Genomic DNA, 25777 nt, shown 5'->3' with positions numbered 1-25777 from the left:
TTGGACATGTTAATTATGATCATGTATGTGAGGCTTGTTAGTTTGGCAAGCAAGCTAGATTACCATTTCCAAAGAGGGGGAGAATTAGCAGTTATCCTTTGGAAATGGTGCATTTTGATATTTAGGGTCCATGTTAGAATGTCTCATTGAGTGGTAGATGGTTTTATAATACTTTAATTGATGATTTTAGTAGAATGACTTGGGGTTTATTTCATGCAACATAAAGGTGAAGCCTTTGAAAGATTTTGGGAGTTTAAAGCTATGGTTGAAAAACAATTTGGTTGTTACATAAAATGCTTGAGGTTTGATAATGGAGGAGAGTACATGTCATATGAATTTTGAGATTTTTTGAGAGATCATGGAATCAAAAGACAGGTGACATGTAGGTACACACCCTAGCAGAATGGTGTGGCAGAAAGGAAGAACCGTATCATTGTAGAGATTGCTAGGGCAATGATGAACCAAATGAATATGCCATTGACATATTGGCCAGAGGCAGCATATACTGCACATGTCATGAACAGGACATCTACAGCATGGACTCATCATGTATCAACATATGAAAAGATGTATGGCAAGACACCCACTGTTGCTTACTTCAGGGTTTTTGGGTGTATTTGTTATGTTCATGTTCCTGATGATTTGAGGGAGAAGATGGAGCCAGAGACTATAAAATGCATATTTCTTGGATACCTTGATGAGAAGAAAGGTTACAAATGCTATGATCGAGTGACGAAGGAAGTTTACATTAGCAAGGATGTCAAATTCAGTGAGGATGAATCATGGTACAAGCTCAAGATTGCAGTGGAATCGGATTTCAGCAAATGGTAAGATTGAAAATCAGCACTTAGAAGATATATTTGGACCTCAAGATAATGTAGAAAGCTATGGCAGCTATAGTCCATGGAGTGGCAGGTTGAGGAGTTCACAAAAGAGTGCGGAAATTGCAAAAGGCATGAGGCCTATGGCTGAAAGTTCAAAGGATGAATCTATCGATGATGAGTATGGCATTCCTCATGTAAAAACACGGGGTACTAGAAGTGTAGGAAAATACGTGCCACCACATGCAAGAGTAGTTGAGACACCAAGTAGTGCACCTTAGTTGAGGAGATCAGAAAGGGTTAGATATCTTGTTGATAGATTGACATATAATGGATTCATGAAGATGCATTATTCTTATATGGTTTCTTATGTATAGCATGTGGAATCTACTTGCTTTGAGGAAGCAATGGAAAGCAAAGAGTGGAGACAAGCTATGGACGAGAAGATGGATGCATTGAAGAAAAACAAGTCTTGGGATTTTGGTGTAGTTACCTCATGGAAAGAAATCAATTGGTCGCAAATGGGTGTACAAAGTCAAGTGCAAATAGGGATGGTTGTCTAGAAAGGTATAAAGTAAGGCTAGTTGCAAAGGGTTATGCACAAACATATGGATTGGATTATGAGGAGACATTTAGTCCAATGGCAAAGATGACTACAGTGAGATTAGTGGCTGCTTTGGCTTCTATATATGGTTGAAAATTGTATCAAATGGATGTGAAAAGTGCATTCTTGAATGGGAATTTAGAAGATGAAGTGTACATGGATTAGCCTGAGGGGTATGTAAATCCTAAATACCCGCATTATGTATGCAAGTTGAAGAAGGCATTGTATGGATTGAAGCAAGCACCTAGTGTTGGGTTAAAGGCCCTTTTTCACCCCCGTGTATAGTATACATACATTATTTAGTTGTACATGTGAATGCACCCTTATGCGCCCTAAGTATAAATACATTTTATTCTTTGTACCAACACATTGTTGGTATACCCAATATCGAACCATACTTTCATGCGCTCTCTCTCTCTCTCTCTCTGTCACTCTCACTCCTCGAACTTGTTTTCACTCCTCTAGCTAAGCTTCAACAATTGGTATCAGAGCACATGTTGTGCACGCTTCTCGAGACCACATGCATTAACTGGCAGTTTTAAGACTAATAGGCGATAGTTAGCTCGCGAACAGGTTGAGCAAAACGGGTCACGGCCAGGTGACACTGTACAGACGGCTTGCAAGCGCATGCAAGCACTAGGCGACGTTGCTCAAATGTGACGACCAGCTGGCATGTGGAGTGTAGGCGACTGAGTGTGTGGCGGCGGGCAGCACAGAGATGGACGTCAGCAGTAGGCATGACTTGCGACCACCGGGAGTAGGCGGCGAGAGCTAGGCAACGGGGTGTGACGGCAGCATGCAACATGGGCGCAACATGAGAGGATAGGTGTCACCAGTCCCGTGACGCAATGCATTGATAGGTCAACGAAAACATCCCCCCCCCCCGCCCGGCGCGGTGCCCCAAATTAGAAATCTTTTATTCCTTTCAAATCTCTTTTACCTCCTTCTTTTTTGACCGAGGTTCACACGTGGAAGCACAGGTCACAGATCTATGCGAATCTGACCTGAAAATTTGGGGGTTTTTGCAGATTTAATCCTGTCCATGCTTGACAATGACATTCAGGTCAGAAATTGCAGTCATTGTGCATGGTGACCTCAATCAAATTGGGGATTTTGCCAAATTTGTCTGAATTTCACTCTTTCGAGTAAAATTTCTTGAGATTGGACCTCGAAAACTTGGGGTTTTTCATATTTTGATGAAATTTTGCTCAATTGGGACAGATTGGCTGATATTTATGCATTGTTGGATCTGGAATTTTGGGATATTGTGCAGAATTTGGTAATTTTCTGCAGTATTTGCTTGTGTGGTGGCTGGTTTATGTATAAACAGCAGAGGTTTATTACTGTTTGGGCAAGAACAGCAGCATATTTACTAGTTCAGCTTGGGCTTCTATAGTTCAGTGCATTTACTTTTGTGTTCGTGATAAAAATGGCTGCAACTTCTTCTAGTTCAAACATCAAGAGTTTGATGGAAATCAAATGGTTTGATTGGCTTTGACCTTTGGAAAGACCGTATGTAGGGCATATTGTTGTTAAAGGATTGTGAGGATGCTTTGCAGGAAGATAAACTCACATAAATGTTTGATGCAGATTGGGTGAGAGTTAACAAAAAGGCTGTGGCTTACATAAAGATGGGTGTCACTGATGACATTTTGACAGACATTAAGGGTTTAGATATAAGTTATGCAATATGGGAGAAGTTGAAAACTACCTATAAGATCACCACACTTGTTAATTAGGTGCATTTAATGCGCAATTTGTTGAACATGCGATTGGACGAGTCAAAGCCTGTAGCTGAGCACTTGAGTGCATCTATTGGCATTTTAAATTAGCTCAAGTATGCAAATTTGGATTTTGGTGATAAGTTGAGGGTGATATTTTTGATCATGACATTGCCTGATTCTTGGGAGACCTTGGTGGTTTCTCTCAGTAATAACCCCAATCTCTCATATAATGGTGTGAGGGATTCAATCTTGAATGAAGAAATTAGATGTATGTCTAGTGGAGAAGGCAATAACTCAGCTTATAATGTAAGAGACAGGGCTGAAAAGAAAAATGCAAATGCTGGACACAGGAACAAAAGCAAGAGCAAAGGAAAGGAAAAGAGTGACATTACTTGCTATCATTGTGGTCGGAAGGGCCACAAGTAGCTTGATTGCAGGTACTACAAGAAGGACCAAGAGAGAAAGAAGAATGCAAGAGACAAAAAGAAGAAAGAGGATGAGACAAATGCACCTTAGACAGCCAAAGGCAAGGAAAAGGCCAATATGGCCTCCAGTGTAGATAGAGGAGCTCTCGGATACAGAGACTGATGTATTGTGTATAGTTGATTATGATGCCCTTGTATGTCACATGTAGGATATGTAGATTACCAAGGCTGATGTAATTGATGCACTTTTGTCAGTTGATGACGGTGTTATTTAGACTTGGATTGTAGACTTTGGTGCCTCTTTCCATGTAACTCTTTGCTTGGAGTATTTTGCTATGTTCAATGCAAGCAGTTATGAAAAATTGTACCTTGAAAATAACCATGCTTGTAGCATCGATGGGATTGGCATTGTACACTTGTCTTTAGATATTGGGCAAGAGCTTGTGTTGAAAGATGCCAGATATGTGCGTAGCATAAAAAAGAGTTTACTATCTCTTGGTTAGCTTGACTTGCATGGTTACACTACATTGTTTGGTGGTGGTTTGTGGAAATTGAAAAAAGGTTCCATGCTGATTACAAAAGTAACCAAGAAGGGCATCTTGTATTGTTTGCACTATAGAGCTTTGAATGGCAAGTTTGTTGCAGCTGTTGAAATTGGTTGTCATTTAGAGTTGTGGCATAAGAGATTAGGCCATATGAGCCAAAAAGGACTTGATCTCCTTACCTCTTCGAAGAGGGTTGATGGAAAAGGCTCTAAACTTGACTTTTGTAATGAGTGTCAGTTTGGAAAGCAATAAAAAATTCCTTTTACTCTGGTGTCTCTCGTAAGTTCAATGTCTTGGACTTAGTGCATTGTGGCGTATGCAGTATGCCCATGAAATTGTTGGGTGGTGCTGCATATTGTGTTTCCTTTATTGATGATTGTTCCAGGCAGATTTGGGTGTATCTGTTGAAAAAGAAAAGTGAAGTGTTTGCTGTTTTAAAACTTTTCATGCATTTGTGACCACTCAGACAAGTAGAAAGTTAAAATGCTTGAGAACTGATAATATGGGTGAGTTCACATCTACTGAATTCAAGTCCTTTTGTGACGCTGTTTTTAAAAATTTTCATGCATTTATGAGCACTTAGACAGGTAGGAAGCTGAAATGCTTGAGAACTGATAATGGGGGTGAGTTCATATCTATTGAATCTAAGTCCTTTTGTGACTTGCATAGAATTAAGAGGGAACTTATAGGTCCTTACAACCCTTCTTGAAATGGGGTCCCTGAAAGATATAATAGGACTTTATGTGAAAGAGTGCGGTGCTTGCTGTTCACTGCTAATCTCCCTCATGAATTTTGGGGATAGACACTCAAAACCGTGGTTCAAATTTGCAACCGCTCTCCAAACAAGTCCATGACCATTTACCCATATTTGGCTGTGATGCTTTTGTGCATGTTAGAGATGAGCTAGGGAACAAACTTGACCCAAAATCCACCAAAGGCATCTTCATGGGCTATGGTGATCAGGGTGAATTTGGCTACAGAGTGTGGTTACCTCAATCCAAGAAAATTATTGGGAGCCGTAATGTTGTGTTATTGAGGCAAAATTGCTGCAAGGTACTTTAGTCTCTAATGAAGATATGAAAAAGGTCAAATTTCAAAATTGGCAGCCACCTACTACTTCAGATGATGAGCCTCATGATGTTGTACCACATGCTGAAATTGATGATCAGCCTGTTATTTTTGAGCTAGATGATGATGGACAGTAAATAGAAGTACAAGGAGGTCATGGACAGCAAGATAGACGGTGTGATTACGAAAATGCAGGTGCTGGTAATGAAAATGAAGGTGTTGTATAGCATGAACAGCATGCTGAAAATGGCTTACAGCAGTCAATAAATGCTGAAAATAACATACCTCTAGATGTAGACCCAATTCCTGAAAATGTAGATCATTGGGTACGCAGGTCTATATACATAAGAAGGCAACCACATACTTGCATTATGTGATGCTTACAGGTGAGGGTGAACCTCTTACATATAAAGAGGCCAAGTCATGCAAATTCAGTAGTAAGTGGGAGCTAGCTATGTAGGAAGAAATTAAATCTCTTCATGCTAATGATACTTGGGATCTTGTGTCGTTGCCCAAAGGAAAGAAGCCTCTTCCAAACATGGATGAAGCTAGGTTTTTTGGGGTATCCTTATCTTTTTATCTTAAGCTTAGTAAAGCCAACAGCCCAAAAAATGATGTGGAAGCAAATGCTATGAAGGGAGTCCCTTATGTATCTGTTTGTGGCTCTTTTATGTATGCTATGGTTGTTACTCATCCTAACATTGCTGATGCAGTGGGAGGAGTTAGTAGGTTTATGTCAAATCCTGGCAAAATATATTGGGAGGTTGTCAAGTGTATTTGCTATGGGCAAGGTGCACTTAGTATGCAGGGTTTTTGCGATGCAGACATGGCAGGTGACTTGGACTCTCGTAGGTCCACTAGCAGGTATGTCTTTACAGTTGCTGGTAGGGCCGTTTCTTGGCATTCCAAATTGCAGAACATCATAGCACTGAGTACTACTGAAGCTGAATACATATCAACTACTGAAGCATCTAAGGAAGCTATATGGTTGAGCAGACTTACAGAGGATCTCGGCGTGTCTATGGGTACTATAGTATTGGGGTGTGATAGCTAGAGTGTTGTGTATCTGGCTAAGAATGCCATATATCATTCATGCGCAAAGCATATAGATGTGCGATATCACTTTATGAGACAGATTTTGGAAGATGATTTAATCACATTGACTATAAACACAAGATAATCCTGTAGATGTTGTCACTAAAAGTCTAAGCAAAGCTTAGCATGAGCATTGCATACGACTAGTGGGAGCTGGTTAGAGGTTCATTTCGGACCTTTGAGTGGGAGGTTGTTGGGATAAAGGCCCTTTTTCACCTCTGTGTATAGTACACATACATTATTTAATTGTACATGTGAATGCATCCTTATGTGCCCTAAGTACAAATACATTTTATTCTTTGTGTACTAACACATTGTTGATAGACCCAAAATCGATTCATACTTTCACACACATGCTCTCTCTCTCTCTCTCTCTTTGTGTCATTGTCACTTCTCGAACTGCTGCTTACTCCTCCAGCTAAGCCGCAAAACCAAGAGCTTGGTGTGAGAGGATTAGAAGAGTCTTGTGCAGCATGGGATTTCGGCAGAGTATGGCTGATTAGTCACTCTATGTGAGATATATAGAGGATGGCATGGTTGTGGTTGTCATCTATGTTGATGACCTCATTATTATAGGTACACTTGAGAGGGAGATTGCTAAAGTTAAGCATGATCTTCATAAAGAATTTGACATAAAGGAACTTGGGTTGTTGAGATATTTATTGGGTATTGAGGTCATTGATATACCTCATGGTATTTGGTTGGTACAAAGACAGTATTCCTTGGAGATATTGGAGAAGTATGGCATGACAAGATGTAAGCCAATGATACCCCCTTGGATCAGAACATCAAAATGATTGACGATGGGCAATATGTGGAAGATATGACTATGTTTAGAAAGATGGTTTGCAGTCTTATCTATTTAACCATTACAAGGCTAGATTTGAGTTATGCTGTTGAATTGATTAGCCAATTTAGGCAAAGACCATGTAAATCACATTTGGATGCAGTGAGGAGAGTTCTAAGGTATGCGTAGGTGTAAAATATCCATAAGAAATGGATTAAGGAGAATAAGCCTTCCTTTAGTAGTGGCTCTTTCTGCTCTAATCCACCCTTCTTAAGAGAAGACGATGATGATGCACTTTGCCAACAACCACCATTGCGGGAGCCCAAATAGAATTCCGAAGGTTCCTGTTATGTGCCGTTCTTGGATGCATCCTCGGAAGAGGAGTCCTTGAGCAAAGCCGTAACTAATTTCCAAACCAAACCCGAAACAACAATGATACCCTTCCAACATCCCAAGGAGTAAGAAGAGCCATCATTCAAAGAGGACATCGATTCCAGTGGAAACTAAAGGTCAAAGGGTCTATCCTTTAGTGAGTGACTTGAAAAAAAGTAGATTGTAGAGAAGATAGAGAGAGAAAAATGAAGAAAGCTCGAGTCTCCATATCTGTGTCTCAACCACCTTCCATTGTGCATCCCCATCAAGTCTCTCATCTATTTTTTCAGTTGGTGGTATCAATTGTCTTCTACATTCTGTGAGCTCTTCTCTCAACTTTGTGATGACGACGTTTCTTTCATGCATACCCCTTTCAATTTCCTCTTTCCACGACACAAACTATGCATAGAACTGTGCTTCTATTTCTGCCTTACATTTTGATAGCATCTGTGTCATACCAGCCTGCATGCCCTCCTGCATGCCGCCCATCAGTTCATCTATACATGCATAGAACTGCGCTTCTATTTCTGCCTTGCATTTTGATAGCATCTGTGTCGTACCAGCCTGCATGCCCTCCTGCATGCTGCCCATCATTTCATCTATACATGTTCTCAATTGCTTCTGAATGAATTCCAGCTCATTGTCTTGCATTTTGCAAATCTCACATTGTGTATTTATGCAACTGTGTGTGTTCGAGTCAATTACGTGTTTAGATTGGCTGCATACTCCATTGCATTTTCATATATATATATATATATATATATATATATATATATATATATATATATATAGAGAGAGAGAGAGAGAGAGAGAGAGAGAGAGAGAGAGAGAGAGAGAGAGAGAGAGAGAGAGAGAGAGAGAGACGATTGTTCTAACATAGGCAAAAGAGAAAGAGGCAAAGAAAGCGAAGGCACTCTTGAAGGCAGAGGCAGCCAAAGCAGCTCGGGTACTTTTTGTTTGCTACATATGTTGCCTTGAAAATGTTGAGTTTATTAGAAAGAATGTAGTTGTTTAAATAGGATGTGCTTGTTTGTTGCATAGGATGAAAGGGCCAATGAGTTAACAAAGTCAATGAAAAGCAAAGAAGTGAAAAGGGCTGCTTTAGGGGATGATGCTGAGTGTGACTATGTAGATCCTCCTACAATTCCTGGAGAGAAGAAGAGGCTAGCACCTGATATGGCAAAGTCTTATAATCCAAGTGTTGTGGAGGCTAGGTACTTTCTTTCACAACTTAGAGCCAATTTTGTAGCTATGTTTTTTGCAGGTTCATCAACAGAATTATACTTGATCTGTATTATCATTAACTTTATGAAAAAGGTTATTAGATGGTCAGTTTTTGTACAAAGGTCATATCTTAGGAGCATTCATAAGGTCATATCTTTGAATTATAAATATACTTCTTGCACACATTATCATGTATGATGTAATCTTTGTGATTTTATATCAATTGTATGAACAATGTTTTAAATGGAAATGTTGGGTTGTCATAGAGTCTTATTTGTCTTGCATTCTGTAGTTCCACTGACAGATGTAACCTGGTGCTGCTTATTTTAGATACTGTTGCTATGAACTAATCCCTTTTCTGGCATTGCCCTTGTGACTCCCCTTCTATTGGTTTAAGGTATCATCATCTTACTAAGCTTGGGAAGACCCCGGATTTCTGTTTGCAACTGCATTATGCTTGTGGATATTGAGTGTATGAACCTGTACACGTTTTGTTGTAGGGTTACTCTTCACATTTAGAGTGCATAGGCTCATAACAGTGTTCTTTAGCCTTGCCCAATCCAACTTTGGCCCTCGCCTTTTTTCATGATGTAGGGTCTTGTTCATGAATTGCTTATGATATGCGGCATCTGCTTGAACAAATTGGATGAAAACATTCAAGTCCTGATGATCATTGGTTGAAGCAGCTCCATAAAATAGGGATTTGGGTAAGTTCTAGTTTCAGGTAAATATTTGATAGGGGTATTAGACATACATCAGATGACACTTAAGATCTTCCTAGATCATGGATGTCTCCCTAATATGGGCGTTTCTGCACCATGATACCTTAATGTGGAATTTGCAATGGTAGGGAGTGTTGACTGTATGATTTATCTTAACATTTGTGAGGTAATCAAAAGCATAGCTGTTGCTTTGCACACATTGATTGCTTGGCTGGGATCCAATGGCTTTTGATGGATAGTATTGTGATAGTGAACAGAGATGTAGGCTTGCCTTAAGTTGTGGCTGAATTTCAAGATCAAACGTTTGTCAGAAAATCCTTGCATCAATCTGACAAATTTTTTTGTGAAGAGAGGACATAAGTTTTGGTAGTTGTGTACTGGTACACAAGTGATAATCTAAGTTGACTTTAGTATTGGGATATTGCTGCAAATATAGGAAGAGAGTCTTATACAGGTGTATGATTTAGTGGGTTGATGCGAACAGGATGTTCACTGGTTGGTTTTAGTGAGCTAGTACTTATAAAAATGTGCTGAGAGATGCAGGGTCACATAAGAAAGCGATTTAGTGATCAATCTCACTTTGTTATCATTCGACACAAATGCATTTGCCAATTAAGTCTGAAGCAAGAAGGTGATGGTCACTGGTTGTCGGTTGTAAATGAGCTGGCAGCTTGTAAACAGCTGAAAGATGCAGGTCTTTTGCAATAAAGTGGTTTACTGATCAATTCTGCTTCATTATCATTGACCATATATTCATTTCCCACCGCGCACATTATGGAGATTTTAGTCATTATAGCAGCTGAAAACTGAATAATTATCTTCCACTAACAAGAATATGCTGGAGAGAAAAGAAACTAGATCGAGGTAGCAATGGGCCCACTAACTGAGGGATCAGGATTTCGCCTCATCCAAAGCAGTTAAACTTTTCTTGTCCAAATTGGTGAATCTCCAAATCTCAAGTGGTGCCCTTTCAATGGAACACACACTAGTGGCTATGTCACTATGTGATAAGATCCGACACAGACTCAGACACAGACATACACACACTCTCTCAAACACACATTTTATTTGTGGAATGCAATATTTTATTAGTCTTAAATGTCCATCATTACTTGCCTCAGTGTGGAGCAACTGAGATTAGCTGCCCAAAAGTAATTGAAACACACTTGAAAGTTGAACATGCGGAGGGTCTTCAAAGGAAAGGGAATCCCAAAGAGACGACACTAACAAGGACTAGAAAGAGGCACACAAATCAATGGAATGCTGACTAAATATGTAAGCGGTATAAGCACGATAAACAAAATCCTGAAAGCTGAACATTGGCATTAATAGAAGAACTGAGCATAGTAAGCATGTGATGCATAATGTCCAAAAATCCAAAAAGAAATGCAATGGCTGAAAACTTGGAGTGAAAAAGGCTAGAGAGGTGAATAAGGAAATCTTGAGTACTCAAAGCAATTGTACGATTGTTTTGTTAGAAGTGGTGTAGAAACGGAAGCATAGACAAGTGCTGAAATAAACTGCTGAACACAAGACAGAAGAGAGAGAACAAAAGAACACTGCAAAAGAAGAGAACTTAGAGATGTGCTCGGTAAATGGAACCCATATACCAAACATGTGATAGTTGTGTACAAGATTGAGTCACTGGCTGCATGGGCATTGGCACTAGTTGCTCTTTGCAAGATGGGAAGACCACCTAAATAATGATGATGACAGGGTGGGAGGAGGAGCCCCATGAAAAATAGACACGAAATAGGCCTAAAGTAGTGGTTGGTCAGCTAGCATTAAATTCTGGCTGATTGGTATAAAATGACACCAATGCCACAAAAAGTCATCACAAAAATGTCTGAATAAAAAATAATGTGCTTAGCCTTGACAGACATGCACAAACTCACACATGAGTTGGCAATCTTGCTAATACCCTTTCTTGGATCATGGGTAATCTAATACAATGGAATGATACAATGATAATGACTCATCATAGTGCATACAATATAGAACCACCAAAGTAGAACCATGGATACCCAAGCAATGTGTGATCAAGCCACCCTTGCCGAGAAAATAACTCAGCTCTCCCAAAATTTTTGTCTCAAATTCATCCTTGAGAAGACCCTTCACATTGTCAATCTTTATCTGAGTATTGCCCACAATCATTAAATCATCCATATATATATATATATATATATATATATATATATATATATATATATATATATATAGTAATGATTACGATACCTGCATCACTCTCACATACATAGAGTGAGTGATCAACTTCTCTACAAAATCCATTGCTGACAAGATATTTTACAATCTTGACATGCCATGTCCTAGGTGCTTGGTTTAGTCCATACAAGGACTTATGAAGCCTACATACATAATTTGGATTATTCTCATTTACATAATGAGGTTACTGCTCCACAAAAACTTCCTTCTGCAACTCCCCTTCAACAAGAAGGCATTCTCTGTAAACGCCCCGAACAACGTAGTATGCTTAACAATTATGATATTCTCTTGTTTTCGAGATTTAATATAAAAGAGAACGAACACTTAAAGCTGAAAATGAAAATTACTCAAAAAATTACAGCCATGAAAATGTAAAAGTAATGGAGACAAGATTGAGGGTTGAAGATGGGCAACCCCCCCCGAAGGAATGTATTTCTGCTCAACCCAAGTTCCTTAGGGAAGAGCTCAGTTACAATCAACCTGAGAGTGAGGAGAAGTGATAAGAACTGATTTCTTTACAGTATGAGAGAAAAAAGAGGGGAAATCAGCCTTTCTCCATCGTTGAATAGTAGTACATGGATAGGGCTTGCTTCTTGTTGCTAAAATGGAAGAAAGAGCTTGAGAAGGAGGTGCTGTAATGAATTTACAGGCTTGCTATCCTGTAAAACAGCAGTGATAGAAGAGGGAATATGGAGGAATTTGATAATAGAGAAGTGGGGGATAATGATGGGGATGGATGTGTTAGAGATCACAGCCAGGCAGGCGGCTGGTGCAGTCGGACTGCACAGTCGGACTGCACAGTCGGACTGCCACGTGGCAGTCCGACCCATTGCAGGCAGTCGGCTGCATTTAATGCAGCCGACAGGGTATTTCTGGCGCCCTATTTTCTGGCAGATTCTGGCTATAAATAGCCAACATTCCCAGCAGTCTCTAGTACTTCTCTGCTCGCAGATTACAGACCGGTGACACGTGCAGATTCCGTCTCTGTTCGCAGATTTCAGACAGGAGACAGTGCAGACTGCAGCGGACTTCGAGGTGAACAGCAGGTTGCATCGTCGAGGTGGAGACACGCAGTCCAGTGCACTGCACCCATGTATATATTTGCATATCTTTGTATTCAGCACAGTTTATACAGCAGATCTTCATCTTCCACTGTCTCTTTCTCTCTCTTCTCTCTCTGCGTTCTCTCTCTCAGTCCTACGCTCCGTACCGCTGCACTCTGACATGGTATTAGAGCAGTGTTAGAGGGCTGACTGAGCGCAGAATCAACTTGAAGAGGAGTTTCCATCGTGACAGAAATTTGCGTTTTTTGCGTTTAAGGGCAGACAGGAGGGCTGCGCCTTGGAACAAGGCTGAAGCGAGTGTGGGCGCACAGGAAAGGAGTCCAGGTGGTGGATTTGCTGCTGTTTATTGCTGTTTGACGTGGAGGAAGTTTGAGTTTTCAGCCTACAAGTGCAGGTTTTGCTTTTTCATCGCCTTCGGCGAGTGAAGAAGGTTCAGGGCGCGGAAGAGCCTTAACAGGCTGAGTTTTCCCAGTCAGAGGGGGTTGCTTTTGTGTTTGTGAAGGCATTACAGGTGAAGATGTCTACAGAGATTGACTTGGAGTTCCAGTCGATTATGGACCGGAAGGTGCCTGTCTTATCGGCTCTTCCTGCAGATCAGAAGCTCGACGGCGACAACTATCGCATTTGGCGTGCCATGATGTTGGCCATCCTTGAGTCCTATGATTTAGCGGAGCTGGTACAGGAGGAGATCGACCGGCCCTCGGTAAGAGATGAGTCCAAACTCTCTTCCGATGCTCGTGCGGAGTTGGCCAAGGCTCAGTCTCATTGGGACAAATTGAATGCCAGGATTCCTTCCTTTTTTTTTCTATCTTGTACTACAGCCGTGATCGCTCACATCGAGCATTTGACGGTGGCTCGGGAGATATGACTGGAGCTTGATCTGATGTACAATCGGATGACCCTTATGAAGCGGGTTTCTTTGGAGGTATAGATGTGGACCTTGTCCGTAAACAAGTCTTCTTCGTTGCGGGAGCACATTAACAAGCTAAGGCAGCTTCAGATGCAGGTTCAGAATGCGGAGAAGTCGATTTCCTCCGAAGACATGGCGATCACACTTTTGTCCCAGTTGCCGCCATGATTCGGTACATTTTACTCTGCCCTTATTGATTTAGGGCGTGAGTCTACTCTTCGGTGGGAAGAGTTGGTTCCTATGGTCTTGGACTAAGAGGAAGAGTTAAAGGGACAGAATGCTTCCAAGTCGGAGGTGCTGACAAGTCAAGCCTCTCAGAAGAAGGGGAAGGACCAAAAGAAAAAGAAGGGGGATAATAAGTCCAAGAAGGACAAGGAGAAGGACAAGGACAAAGACTCCACATGCCATATTTATGGAAAGACTGGCCATTGGAAGAAGGATTGCCCTGATAAAGACAAGAAGGACACCAACAAGAAGGACACCAAGGATTCTGGAGCGGTGGTTGCACCCTCATCAACTGCATTTCTTCATCTAGCTGTCATTGAGGACGCTTCACCGAATGCTTCTGATGCTGCGATGACAGCTCCCCAGGCTCGAGAGTGGATCGTTGATAGTGGTTCCTCACGGCACATGACTTCTTCATCAGATGGTGTTGCCCAGTTGCGACCCTCGCGTGGGCAGATTCTCATTGGAGACAGCTCTTCAGTATCTATTGCAGGTCGGGGTAAGATGCAGCTTATTCCCGATGGACGAGGTGGTACCCATACCTCAGAGGTTTTGCATGTACCAGGCTTAGGGTACCATCTCCTTTCAGTTCATAAGATTTGCTCCCTTGGCCTTTTGGTGGAGTTTGACAGTACTACGGTGCGAGTCCTTGATCGTGGATCGAGGAAGGTTCTCTCATTCGGATATGAGGAGAACGGCATTTATAAACTGAAGTCTTCCACCGCCCCCTCTACTCTTCTTCTTACCCCTCAGTCACAGTCAGAGTTATGGCATGCACGGTTTGGTCACCTGGACTATGATTATCTTCGGAGGACGCCACGTGGACAGCTTATTCGAGGGTTGCCGGATATAGTGGTGAGCCAGCAGCCATGTGTCTCCTGCATTCGGGGGAAGCAGCATAGGGATGCCATTCCCCACACAGCTTCGCGGCGGTCTACTTCGCCGATGGAGCTTGTATCTACGGATCTATGTGGTCCTATGAGGAATGAGTCCTTGCGTGGGAGCTCGTACTTCATGCTGATCGTGGATGACTACATCAAGATGACATGGGCCTACTTTTTGGCATTAAAGTCAGAAGCTTTCTCACACTTCAAGGATTGGCTTCTCTTTGAGGAGAATCGATCGGGTCGGAAGTTGAAGACCTTGCGATCCGACAAGGGCGGTGAATTTGTTTTTAATGAGTTTGCTCGGTTTTGTGCAGATAGAGGAATTCACCAGGAGTTTACCAATACCAACACTCCTCAAGAAAATGGCATTCTTGAACGGAAGAACTGCAGTGTGATCGAGATGGCGCGCACCATGATGGAGCACCGACAGACCCCTCCGGTTTTGTGGGCCGAGGCTGTGGCTACTGCCGTCCACATCCTTAATCGATCCCGTACTTCGGCCGTGGAAGGAATGACCCCGTTTGAGGCTTACTTTGGGACGAAGCCAGATGTTTCTTACTTTAGGGTCTTTGGGTGTAATGCCTATGTTCACATTCCCAAGGCTCACCGTGATAAATTTGAAGCAGCTTTCCAAAAACAGGTATTTGTTGGCTACAGCTCCCAGTCCCAAGGCTACCGATTGTATGATCCGGTCAAGCGGGATGTGTACACTAGCCGCGATGTGCGGTTTGTGGAGGTTCCGGCTATATCAACGGGTGAGGAGCATCCCGTTCTTGGAGATCCAGGGGAGAGTTGGGCTCCTTCTACAGTTCCACTGGAGCCCGTGCCTTTTGATTATGATTCTGTTTCTGACACAGAGTCTACTGTTCCACCGGTCACCTCAGAGGAGTTAACACCGGTGGATATTCTTGGGTCTTCTGCTGATGGAGAGAGACGAGGGGAGGTTCGGCCTCCTCCTCGTTGGGCCTGTGACACACTCCGTGATTCAGGGATCGAGGGGGTTCCTGAGGAGTGGGGACCGCAGGATGGTCCGCGGCGGTCACGGCAGCACTAGGCACATTCTACGGAGCTTGTTTGCTCTAACTATTGTTTGATGACCCGTGTTATGCAGGATCGAGAGCCCACCTCCGTGAAGGAGGCTTTACAGTCCGCACCATGGAAGAAAGCTATGGAAGCTGAGTTGGAGCCTATTGAGAGGAATGGCACTTGGTTACTCGTGCCCCGCCCCTCGAATAAGAAGGTGATTGGCGTCAAGTGGGTCTTCAAGACCAAATACCTTAGGGACGGTTCTTTGGATAAGCACAAGGCTCGCCTTGTTGCTAAAGGTTTTGCACAGCGCCCAGGGATTGACTGTCATGATACTTTTGCCCCCACAGCTCGTATGGCGACCATTAGAGCTGTTCTTGCTTTGGCTGGCCATAGGAGATGGCCTGTTTTACCAGTTGGATGTGAAGTCGGCCTTCCTCAATGGTGATTTGAAGGAGGAGATCTATGTTGAGCAGCCTCTTGGCTTTGGATCTTCAGATGGGAGAGTCTACAGATTGAAGAAGGCCTTGTATGGCCTCAAGCAGGCTCCGCGTGCATGGAACGAGAAGATTGATTCGTTCCTCCAGTCTCAGTTGGGATATCGGCGTTCCAAGGCCCATCCGTAGCTTTATGTTCACACTTCCGAGGATGGTTGCGTGTTTTTTGTCTTATATGTTGATGATTTGATTGTCACAGGTGATGATGCACAGCAGGTCCAAGAGACGAAGTCAGCTTTACATCGGACGTTCGAGATAATGGACTTGGCTCTACTCCATTTCTTTTTGGGCCATGAGATTTATCAGTCTCAGAGGGGGATCTTCATCTCTCAACAGAGATATGTACAGGAGCTCTTGGTGTCTTTTGAGATGGAGGATTGTCGGGCCCTTTCTACTCCTATGGATCCGAACTGGACGGCCACTTCCCATTCAGCTTCTCCTTTGGCGGATGCTTCCCGCTATCGTCAGTTGATTGGGTCCTTGATTTGGCTTCTCAACACTAGGGTTGATCTATGTTTTGGTGTTGGGCTCTTGGCAGGGTTTATGAGTGAACCTAAGATGGTGCATTGTCAGGCTGCTCAGAGGATACTTCGGTATTTGAGGGGGACGTCTGATTTAGGGATTCATTACTCCGCAGGGACAAATGGTTTAGATATTATACTTGCAGGTTGGAGCGACTCGGATTGGGCCGGTGATGTGGACCACAGGCGGTCTACTACCGGTTACTGTTTTACCTTGGATGCAGGTGTTATCTCATGGCGTAGCAAGAAGCAGCCCACGGTAGCCCTTTCGTCTACTGAGGCGGAGTATCGGGCCGCGTCTTCCACCACATGTGAGGTTGTGTGGCTTCGAAGATTATTGGAGGAGCTTGGGTGCCTCCAGACTCGTCCTACTTTGCTGCAATGTGACAATGAGAGTTGCATTGCCTTGGCACAGAATCATGTTTTTCATGCCCGGACGAAGCACATAGAGATCCAGTACCAGTTCATCCGTGAGAAGCTTCTGGATGAGACCATCACTGTGGAGTACTGCAAGACGGAGGACAATCTTGCGGATTTGTTTACGAAGGCACTTCCCAGGCTCTACTTTGGAAACATTCCAGATCCCTCAGGCTTCTGCCGTGCCTCGGCTCTGAGAGGGGGTGTTAGAGATCACAGCTAGGCAGGAGGCTGGTGCAGTCGGACTGCACAGTCGGACTGCCACGTGGCAGTCCGACCCATTGTAGGCAGGCGGCTGCATTTAATGCAGAGGGTATTTTATGGCACCCTATTTTTTGGCAGATTCTGGCTATAAATAGCTGACATTCCCAGCAGTCTCTAGTACTTCTCTGCTCGCAGATTACAGATCGGTGACACGCGCAAATTCCGTCTCTGTTCGCAGATTTCAGACAGGAGACAGTGCAGACTGCAGCGGACTTCGAGGTGAACAGCAGGTTGCATCGTCGAGGCGGAGACATGCAGTCCAGCGCACTGCGTCCGTGTATATATCTGCATATCTTTGTATTCAGTACACTTTATACAGCATATCTTCATCTTCCACTCTCTTTCTCTCTCTTCTCTCTTTGCGTTCTCTCTCTCTCAGTCCTACGCTTCCGCACCGTTGCACTCTGACAGGATGGGGCCAGTTTCTGGCTATCTGTGGGTGCTGTACATGAGTTTACAGCAAAGAAAAATGATGCTGAATGAAGAAAAACGAGCTCTTATTTATAGGAGAGGGAAGAGCTAGTACAAAAGGGGAAAGTGGAGTAGCACAAGACAAGTGTCCAGCCACATGTCATGAGATATGACAAGTGGTGGGACACTTGAAAACTTGTGTGACAAGTGTCTTGACACTTGTCTATTCTCTATGGCCTTCATTTTTAGACTGAATACTGTCAAGAATAGAAACAACCAAATTTAGTAAGCACAGTCAGAGTACAGAACTTACTATTTTTAGAATGACATCCCTATTTTTTAGGACTAGCATTTTTAGGCTAATTCGAGGCTCCTAAAATTTAGGGACCTCCTAAAATTTAGGGATCTTCTAAACTTTTAGGGACCCCCCCAATATGGGTGTCATATGAAAGCTTTTTCCGTGTACATCGCAAAAATGGTATCCCAATCTTGATGTTACTTTCCTATGCAAAGAAATGTGCATTTCAAGCTTTCAGCCCACACATGCACATTATACAAGCATTTCATGATCATGCCATCTTGTTGATTGTAACTGTCTGTTCTAGTGGATCTAGCCCACACTTCAAGGCATCAATCCTTTTTGTGTGCGAGTCTAACCCTGATATGCGTGAGTTCTAGTCACAGGCGCCCAATCCGGCCATATAGGTGGAAATGTGAACTATTTTTTCTCTAACCCACCGCGTGGATCCACCATAACCTGTGACCACTCATCAGTGGCCAGTGCCAATGCACTTTTCTTTATATCTAATTAGTGCAAAGGAAATAAATTTAATAAATCATTATATAGACAAATTAATGAAAAAGGATACAAATTTTGTTTCTATAGAGTTGTGACATTCTTGATATCCATTTGATACACAGTCCAGCCTTTTGATGTAGCCACTGCTATGATAGTCCTTATAGTAGCCATTTTAGCAATTGGAGCAAAGGTCTCCTAATAATCAATACCATGAGTTTGTGCATACCCTTTATCAACTAGCTGTGCCTTAAAACACTCCATAGATTCATTTGCTTGACCTTGTAAACCCATGTGCAGCCAATAGCTTTCTTGCCTTTAGGTAAGGGCACTAAGTTGTCCAGAAGTTGTAAAGGCCTCACTGAAACTCCCATAATGAGACGGAAGCCTCCCTTGTAAACAGAAAGATGTCTCATGCCCAAGGGGTATGGAGGACATATGTATAAAGATCGTAGATGCAAATGATGTTTGTGCTCGCAAATCATTTGCCACTCCAAATTTCGGGGGGAGCTTATAAAGTATCATTCCCACTCTATGTGCCTCTGAAAGAGGAGAAGATGTTTCGAAGCTGGTCTTGTACTTGTGTAACACGGAGCAAAAATGACTGAATAGTGTTCTTAAACTTCATTTGTTGAAGCTGGCCATAAATGGCCACAACCATCAAGCTAAGCATCCACCTCTCTCTGCTCTCTCTCTCTCTCTCTCTCTCTCTCTTAGCCCAAAGCTTTCCCCTCTCTTAAAATATGAATCTCGAAGCTGTTGAAGCCTTTGTCAATGAGACTAGCATGGAGAAGAAGAGAACTGTCTACGTGTGATGCCTTGTGGAAAAAGCTTCTTGAGGATCGGTCTCAAGCATTAAAGAGGCCATACAACCAATAAAGCAAAGGTGGAGCTCATATGGTGTATCATTGGGAGGTGATGAATGGACAAATGAGCATAGTGATTCTTTGGAGAGAGTGCTTGCAGCTTTTCATGGCAAAGCACTTCAAATTAAGTCCACAGAGTGTGGTCCATGATAGAAGGTAGTTGAGGTTGTGGAATATGTGAGACCATAGAATGTTGTGTAATTTGTATTAGATGGACATGCCACCAATAGGGTAGCAGGTGGCTAATTGGAGAAGAAGTATCCTACCACCATATTGTCCATCATGACACATTGTCTCAACAATTGGTTGAAGGACATTGGTGCTTTGCCATGGGTACAAGCCATTATTACTACAGGTAAGGAAACAGTGACGTTCATCACTCGTTACCACTTTTCATTAGCATTACATAAGAAGTTTACAAAGAAAGAGCTATTGAAGTATGAAGAAACAAGATTTGCATGTAACTTTTCAATGCTTTGCCGTTTGCGCAACATGTGACTAGCATTGAAGCAAATGGTGGCTAGTCCAGAATGGAGGGTTGCTATCACAGAGATGTGAAATTTTGAGATGCTCTAATCTTAATAGTAACATTTCATGTGCAAGGTTGTTCAGCACATGTGATGCACATGGCAGTTTTTTCATAGTAACAAGCCAAGGACCTCGAGGATGTAGTGGGTGTCAAAGGTAAAAGTTGTAATAAGTTATGCCTGATAGGTACTAGATAGTATTCGGTGTCAGATTTCGGCCTAGATCAATTTATTCGCCACTAATGTCAGTGGTGACATTAGAGACTAGGCATTAATGAAGTAATTAATGCTAGTCTAAGGGTCAATAACTGCTCAAGGATACTTGAAAGACAAATTGGTCTAGCCAATTTAATTATGGGCTAGCAAAATAAAGATTTTGAGCACTAGAATATTTATTAATTTAATTATTAGAATTAATATTTTGAAAATTACTTTCATAAGTTGGATAATGTTGGAAAATGGGATAAGAAGGTTTCAACGTTGCAAAATTTACCCATGCAAGTGGGAAAAACGTTTTTAGGGGTTTGTGGAGTCTTGTCTAGCCATTGTGAGAGAGAGGGAGATTGCTAGAGAGCAAGGAGAGATTGCTGATGTGATTTGCAGCCACCAGGGATCAGTCTTACAGAAAGTGACAGCAATTTAGAGCCCTCTTGAAGTAGGTGATAGCAATCCAAGGTCCTTTTGGTGCAGGTGATAACATACAAGAGGGGGCAACAATGTTTTTGGTGGTCCTAAGCTGCAGTAGGTGATATGTTCCATGGCTGTTTGAGCAAGGCAACAACAGTTTTTCAATGTTTCTTGTGATGAAACTTTGAAATTTTACTCTCTACAACATTCTATCTCATCTCTTAGCCATTTCTCAAGTTATCTTAGCATTTTCCAGCAATTTAAGCCATTAGAGGAAAAGATTTTAGTCAATCTCTATTATAAACTTTAATTGACAGTAGAAATTAGGGCTCTCACAGCTGTCTCAAGATGTGTGCTCAAAATTGAGGGCCTAGAACTTGAATTCTAGGAGCTGAATTTGAGAAATTTAAGGAAAATTCTAGAAGTGAGCCAACCAATATTAGATTTGGGGCTGAATTTGTCTTTCAAGAAGTAGAGTGACGGTCAATCCCAAAGCAAACCAAGGGGCAAATTGGTTTGGAGACTTGCTGGTCAGTGTTGATAGCAAGAGGCACTTGCATTACGGGAGAAGCAGATTAGAGGATCTCAATTGTACTCTTTCCATTTGCAATATAAGATAAAGAAATACTGCAAAGGGCATGAGTCTTGGGGCCAACAAGGACTCCAATGTCCAAGATTACAGTGGTAAATTGTGCATTTTCAATTTATGTGAATTTTATGATTGTAAAATTTGGTTGTTTACCACCCAATCCGAGAAGGAAGGTTGGTTTCAGTTGGCCTAGTTCTTGCATAGGTATGGCACAATTGTGCTATATGTCACGAGGATGTGAAAATTTGATGCTTTGCTTATGTTCAATTGACATTTGATTAAAGGATTAATCAAATGTGCAATTAAAAGATGCACATGTGTTGCACATGTGGGGTGTACGCTACTTTTTCACAGTTGAAGGCCGAAGGACCCTGTGAAAAAGATGGGTTTCAAAGGGAAAAGCTGTAACAAGTTACACTTGTTAGATTCTAGGTGAATTTTGGTGTCAGTTTATCCCTAGGACCATTAATTGGCCATAAAGTGTCAGTGGTGACACTAGGGACTAGGCATTAATTAATGGATTAATGCTTGTCCAAGGGTCAATTAATGCATGGGACCACTTTGGGTTGCAAATGGCCTAGCCAATTAATTTTTGGACGGGCAAGGTCAATTTTCTGGGCATGGATTAAGGACCGAATTAATTCTGAAAATTAATTAAATGGCTGGAATTGCTGAAAACGGATTAAGAAAGTTGCCACTTGGCAAAACTTTCCCATGCAAGTGGGGGAAAGGCTAAATAGGGTTGAAGGGAGAGGGAAATCTCGTTTTTGCATTTTGGAGTTGTTGGAAAGAGGTGTTGGACTGTTGTTGCCAGCTTTTCATTCCATTTCCCAGCCATTGGAGACCATTTTGGTGATGGAGATTGCATATTCTTGACCTTGAGAATTGTTGCTGATGCACTTTCTCCTGAAGATCACAGTCTTTGATGCTCCTATTGTTGTTGGTGCATCCGTTTGGGGATGGTACTTCAGGGCAACAACTGATTTTGATCAGTTTTCCGTGACAAATCTCAGAATTCTCTCTCTCTCTACAGCATTATCTCATCTCCTTCAGCCTTTGCTCAACCATTCTTGGCAATTCTTAGTCATTCGGAGGAGATCTCAGCCATTTTTGGTGGGCTGATCTGTAATTTCTGCAGTAAACCCTAATATACAGCAGAATTTAAGGTTTAGCATCCACCTTGGGATCCGTGCCAGAGATTGAAGGCTCAAGGGACTGAAATCAGCAGCTGATAATTGAAGATTATCAAGGGATTTCAGGAGCCAGCCCTTCCCAAATTGATTTAGGGCAGCTTTTGGCCAAACAAGGGTCAAATTGGAGAAGAAGTCCTGGGTGAATCAAGGGGCAAATGACCCAAAAGGCTTGCTGGTCATTTATGACAGCAAGAGCAATTGGTTAGCAAGAGGAGATTAATAAATCTCGAGTTGTACTCCTTCCAATTGAATGAAAGCTAAATAAATACCGCAAGGGGCGCCAATTTTGGGGCCAACAGGGTGTCTATTGTCCAAGAATGTTATGATAAAGTATGTATTTCATTTTATGTGCATTTATTTATTGTTGTAAGTAAGTGCTTAATCAAGTTATCACCACCCATTCCAAGAAGGAAGGCTGGTTTCTTGGTTCCATTGCCAGGATACATCAAATCTCTTGATTTGGTGGGCCCGAGGCACGTGATTGCAAGCCAAAGCTTTGTGCTAGTGCTAATCTTTGTGCTCAACTGAGAAATTACAGCAAGATGTCTTCATACAGTGGGATGCAATCAAGCAGTAATGATGCCTCTCATGATGCACATTCACATGGAGAAGAAGGAAATGCAATGCCTGATCTTGGACAAGGCACGAATCATGGACAGCACGTTGAAAATGTGGCTGAAGGCCAAGATGTTGGACCCTCAATGTAGAAAGAGGATGATGATCAACAAGGGGAAATGGAATTCGATGATGCATTCAAGAATCGAATGAGGGCAGCAACCAATATCTTTGCTGAATTGGCAAAAAATCCTTAGTTTACTCGGTTTTTGAACACTCCTACGAAGGACAACAAGGGCAAGAAGAGAAAATCCTCTTCTAGAACTTCGGGACAGCAAGATGCACCGAAGAATACACCAAAGCCTTCTCAAGATGCTCCTAAAGATGCTCATGGTAAAAAGTAGATGGTGCCAGTTGGGCAAGAAATGCAAATGCAAGTTCATGATGTAAATGCTAATCCTATGGTTTTTGGATAGCAAGGTTTGCATGAGAATTTGGGGTAGCCAGCTTACTTTGGTGGTAGCACAAATTTTCATGCTATGGTGGGTGAGCGACCAAATGTGGGAATGTATGGCAAACCTACCTATAATTTTCAGCAACGAATGCATGGCTTGCATAACTCAATGTACTCGGGTTATAGACACGGATATACCACATGGACCATATCCTCACACTTATAGCCATTACCGAGGAGGGTCGAGCTCAAGACAAGAAGATCTATTGTTGCGTTGTAGACTTCCGCAAAGCTTTTGATACAGTGCCTCGTACACGCATCATACTGAGATTGTAGGATATCGAGGTACCAAATGGGTAAATGATGGGGTATCTATGCTATCAGAGAGGATTGATAGTACTATAGCAATGAAACAAGGATGCTCGCCTATCACCCATATTGCTTAGTTTATACACAGATGAAGCGCCTGATTACATTGATGGAGGAGCAGGAGACAGAGCTAGCCTAGCAAGGGTGTTGATATTGATATTATTATTCTCACTTCAAATTCATCGGAGGGACTACAACACCACCTAGAAGCTTTGCACATCTTTTCTAGAGATAGAGACCTCACAATGAACTTGGGGAAGACTTAAATCATGGACTTCAATACATCTTCCGCATGGGTGACTAGATCTATGTACAATTTACATTTGGGGGAGATATAGTGTGGTGTGGGAGGGAATATGTCTATATGGTAGTCACCTTCTCTGGCCCACGATTTTCATTGAGAGGAAATTTAGAGGCATGTTTGACATGAGGCTATGTAGCACTAGGGGCATTTGAGAGTCAATGTGCTTACATGCAATTTTAGGAGCCTCCCACCAAGCTATGGTTGTTTGACATCCTAGTCACAGCTACACTAATATATGGAGTAGAGATACGGGGTTGCAGCTTGTACCATAGGTGTCTTAGCCCACTCATTGATCATATTGCAGCAGAATGAGATTACTATGATGGTTGGGATAGTATGGAAAGGCCATTGATCATGATGATAGCATGTGCGATTAGGAGTAAGCCCTACATCCCACATCCCATTGTTAGAGCAGAGCTAGGGGTAACATCTATAGTTATGGAGACACTCTTCTAGGTAGTGACCTTTTGGCACAGATTATGGGAGCTTCCAACTATTTGGATGAGTCCACATGGTTTGGATATTGGTGACCTTCCACTTGTTGACTACAACCTTGACTTCCCCACACTTTCTCTCAGCCGACTAGAGTTGAAGTGGGTGATTAGGGTTGATATCATGGAACTGAGATAGTGAGGACATGGATCCACCACTGCTACCCCTAGGATTGAGGATGGAGTTCTACAGGAGTCACTTCTTTTTTGTCTCTCTGATGATAGTTTTACTATTAGGCCAACATACTTGGACACCCATCTCTCCCACAGCGTACGGGCTGCTATTGGAGAGATTCACACCTCCTCGCATCGGCTATAGATGGAGATAGGCAGATGGGCAGATATCGTAGCGAAGGATAGGACTTGTCAGCTTTGTGGCTGAAAGCATGAGACGACGAAGTACTACATATGCAGATGTACAATATACTATGATGTACAACGACGGTACTACTACCTCTTCCGTAATGGTTTTGGACCTCTTCGTGGCATCATTGAGTACAAGAAGTAGAGATGCCTAGGTCTTTTCCTCCTAGAGTCTAGAGGCACCGCACAACACTACTAGGAGAGCAGAGACTAGCTCACCTAGAGGGACCACAAACCTGACCTTATTGACATTACTAGCAACACAAAGACAGAGCCATCCCGGTAGACACCTTACATTGCACGCTGTGGAGTCACATTGGATAGAGCCATTTCACGTCATCGAGCACGATTACCCTGTCTGAGAAGGCCCCATCATAGCTGGATCAGAGCCATTATCATGAGACATCGAAGAATCATCGATAGTATAACAGTGGAGCAATTAGGGACTGCATGATAGCTGAGATCATGTGCACATCTTGAGATCAGCTAGAGCCAATAGTCTCCACCACATTTTTTGCACATGGATCTATTAGTTTTGGTTTTTTTTTCCTTTCTATCAATGGGAAAACACTAGACATGGTTCTACTCTAGACCATTATTCTCATCATTGTTTCATAGGCCACTTATTTTAATGTTGTCTTCATCTTATTAATGAGATGACATTAGCATGGATGTATTGTGAATTTTGTCTCATAGGCCACATTGGCCTTACATAGATGTAATTGAATTAAGTAGCAATATTTACATCAAACCATTAGATCAACTAAGAAAATAGAATAGCGACAGAAATCAAGCGGAAAGGCCTCTAAGA

The 25777-nt window shown here is 42.3% G+C and overlaps 1 protein-coding gene across 2 annotated transcripts in view; it reads left to right on the top strand.

Moving 5' to 3' along the window:
* The window catches only part of TWN2 (valyl-tRNA synthetase / valine-tRNA ligase (VALRS)), a 169857-nt gene that overhangs the window by 65253 nt on the left and 78827 nt on the right, over nt 1-25777 (top strand). For both annotated transcript variants that reach the window (XM_087699063.1, XM_087699072.1), the window contains 2 exons: nt 8322-8387; nt 8483-8655. In XM_087699063.1, the coding sequence (XP_087555189.1) occupies nt 8322-8387; nt 8483-8655 (239 nt within the window). The remainder of the gene's footprint in view (nt 1-8321; nt 8388-8482; nt 8656-25777) is intronic.

Source organism: Lygodium microphyllum, chromosome 2 (genome assembly GCF_053477565.2).
Source record: "Lygodium microphyllum isolate KBCC chromosome 2, Lygodium_microphyllum_v1.1.10, whole genome shotgun sequence".
In the NCBI taxonomy this organism is placed as follows: domain Eukaryota; kingdom Viridiplantae; phylum Streptophyta; class Polypodiopsida; order Schizaeales; family Lygodiaceae; genus Lygodium; species Lygodium microphyllum.
Note: the sequence above shows the minus strand (reverse complement) of the source record. Positions and strands in the feature narration are given on the sequence as shown.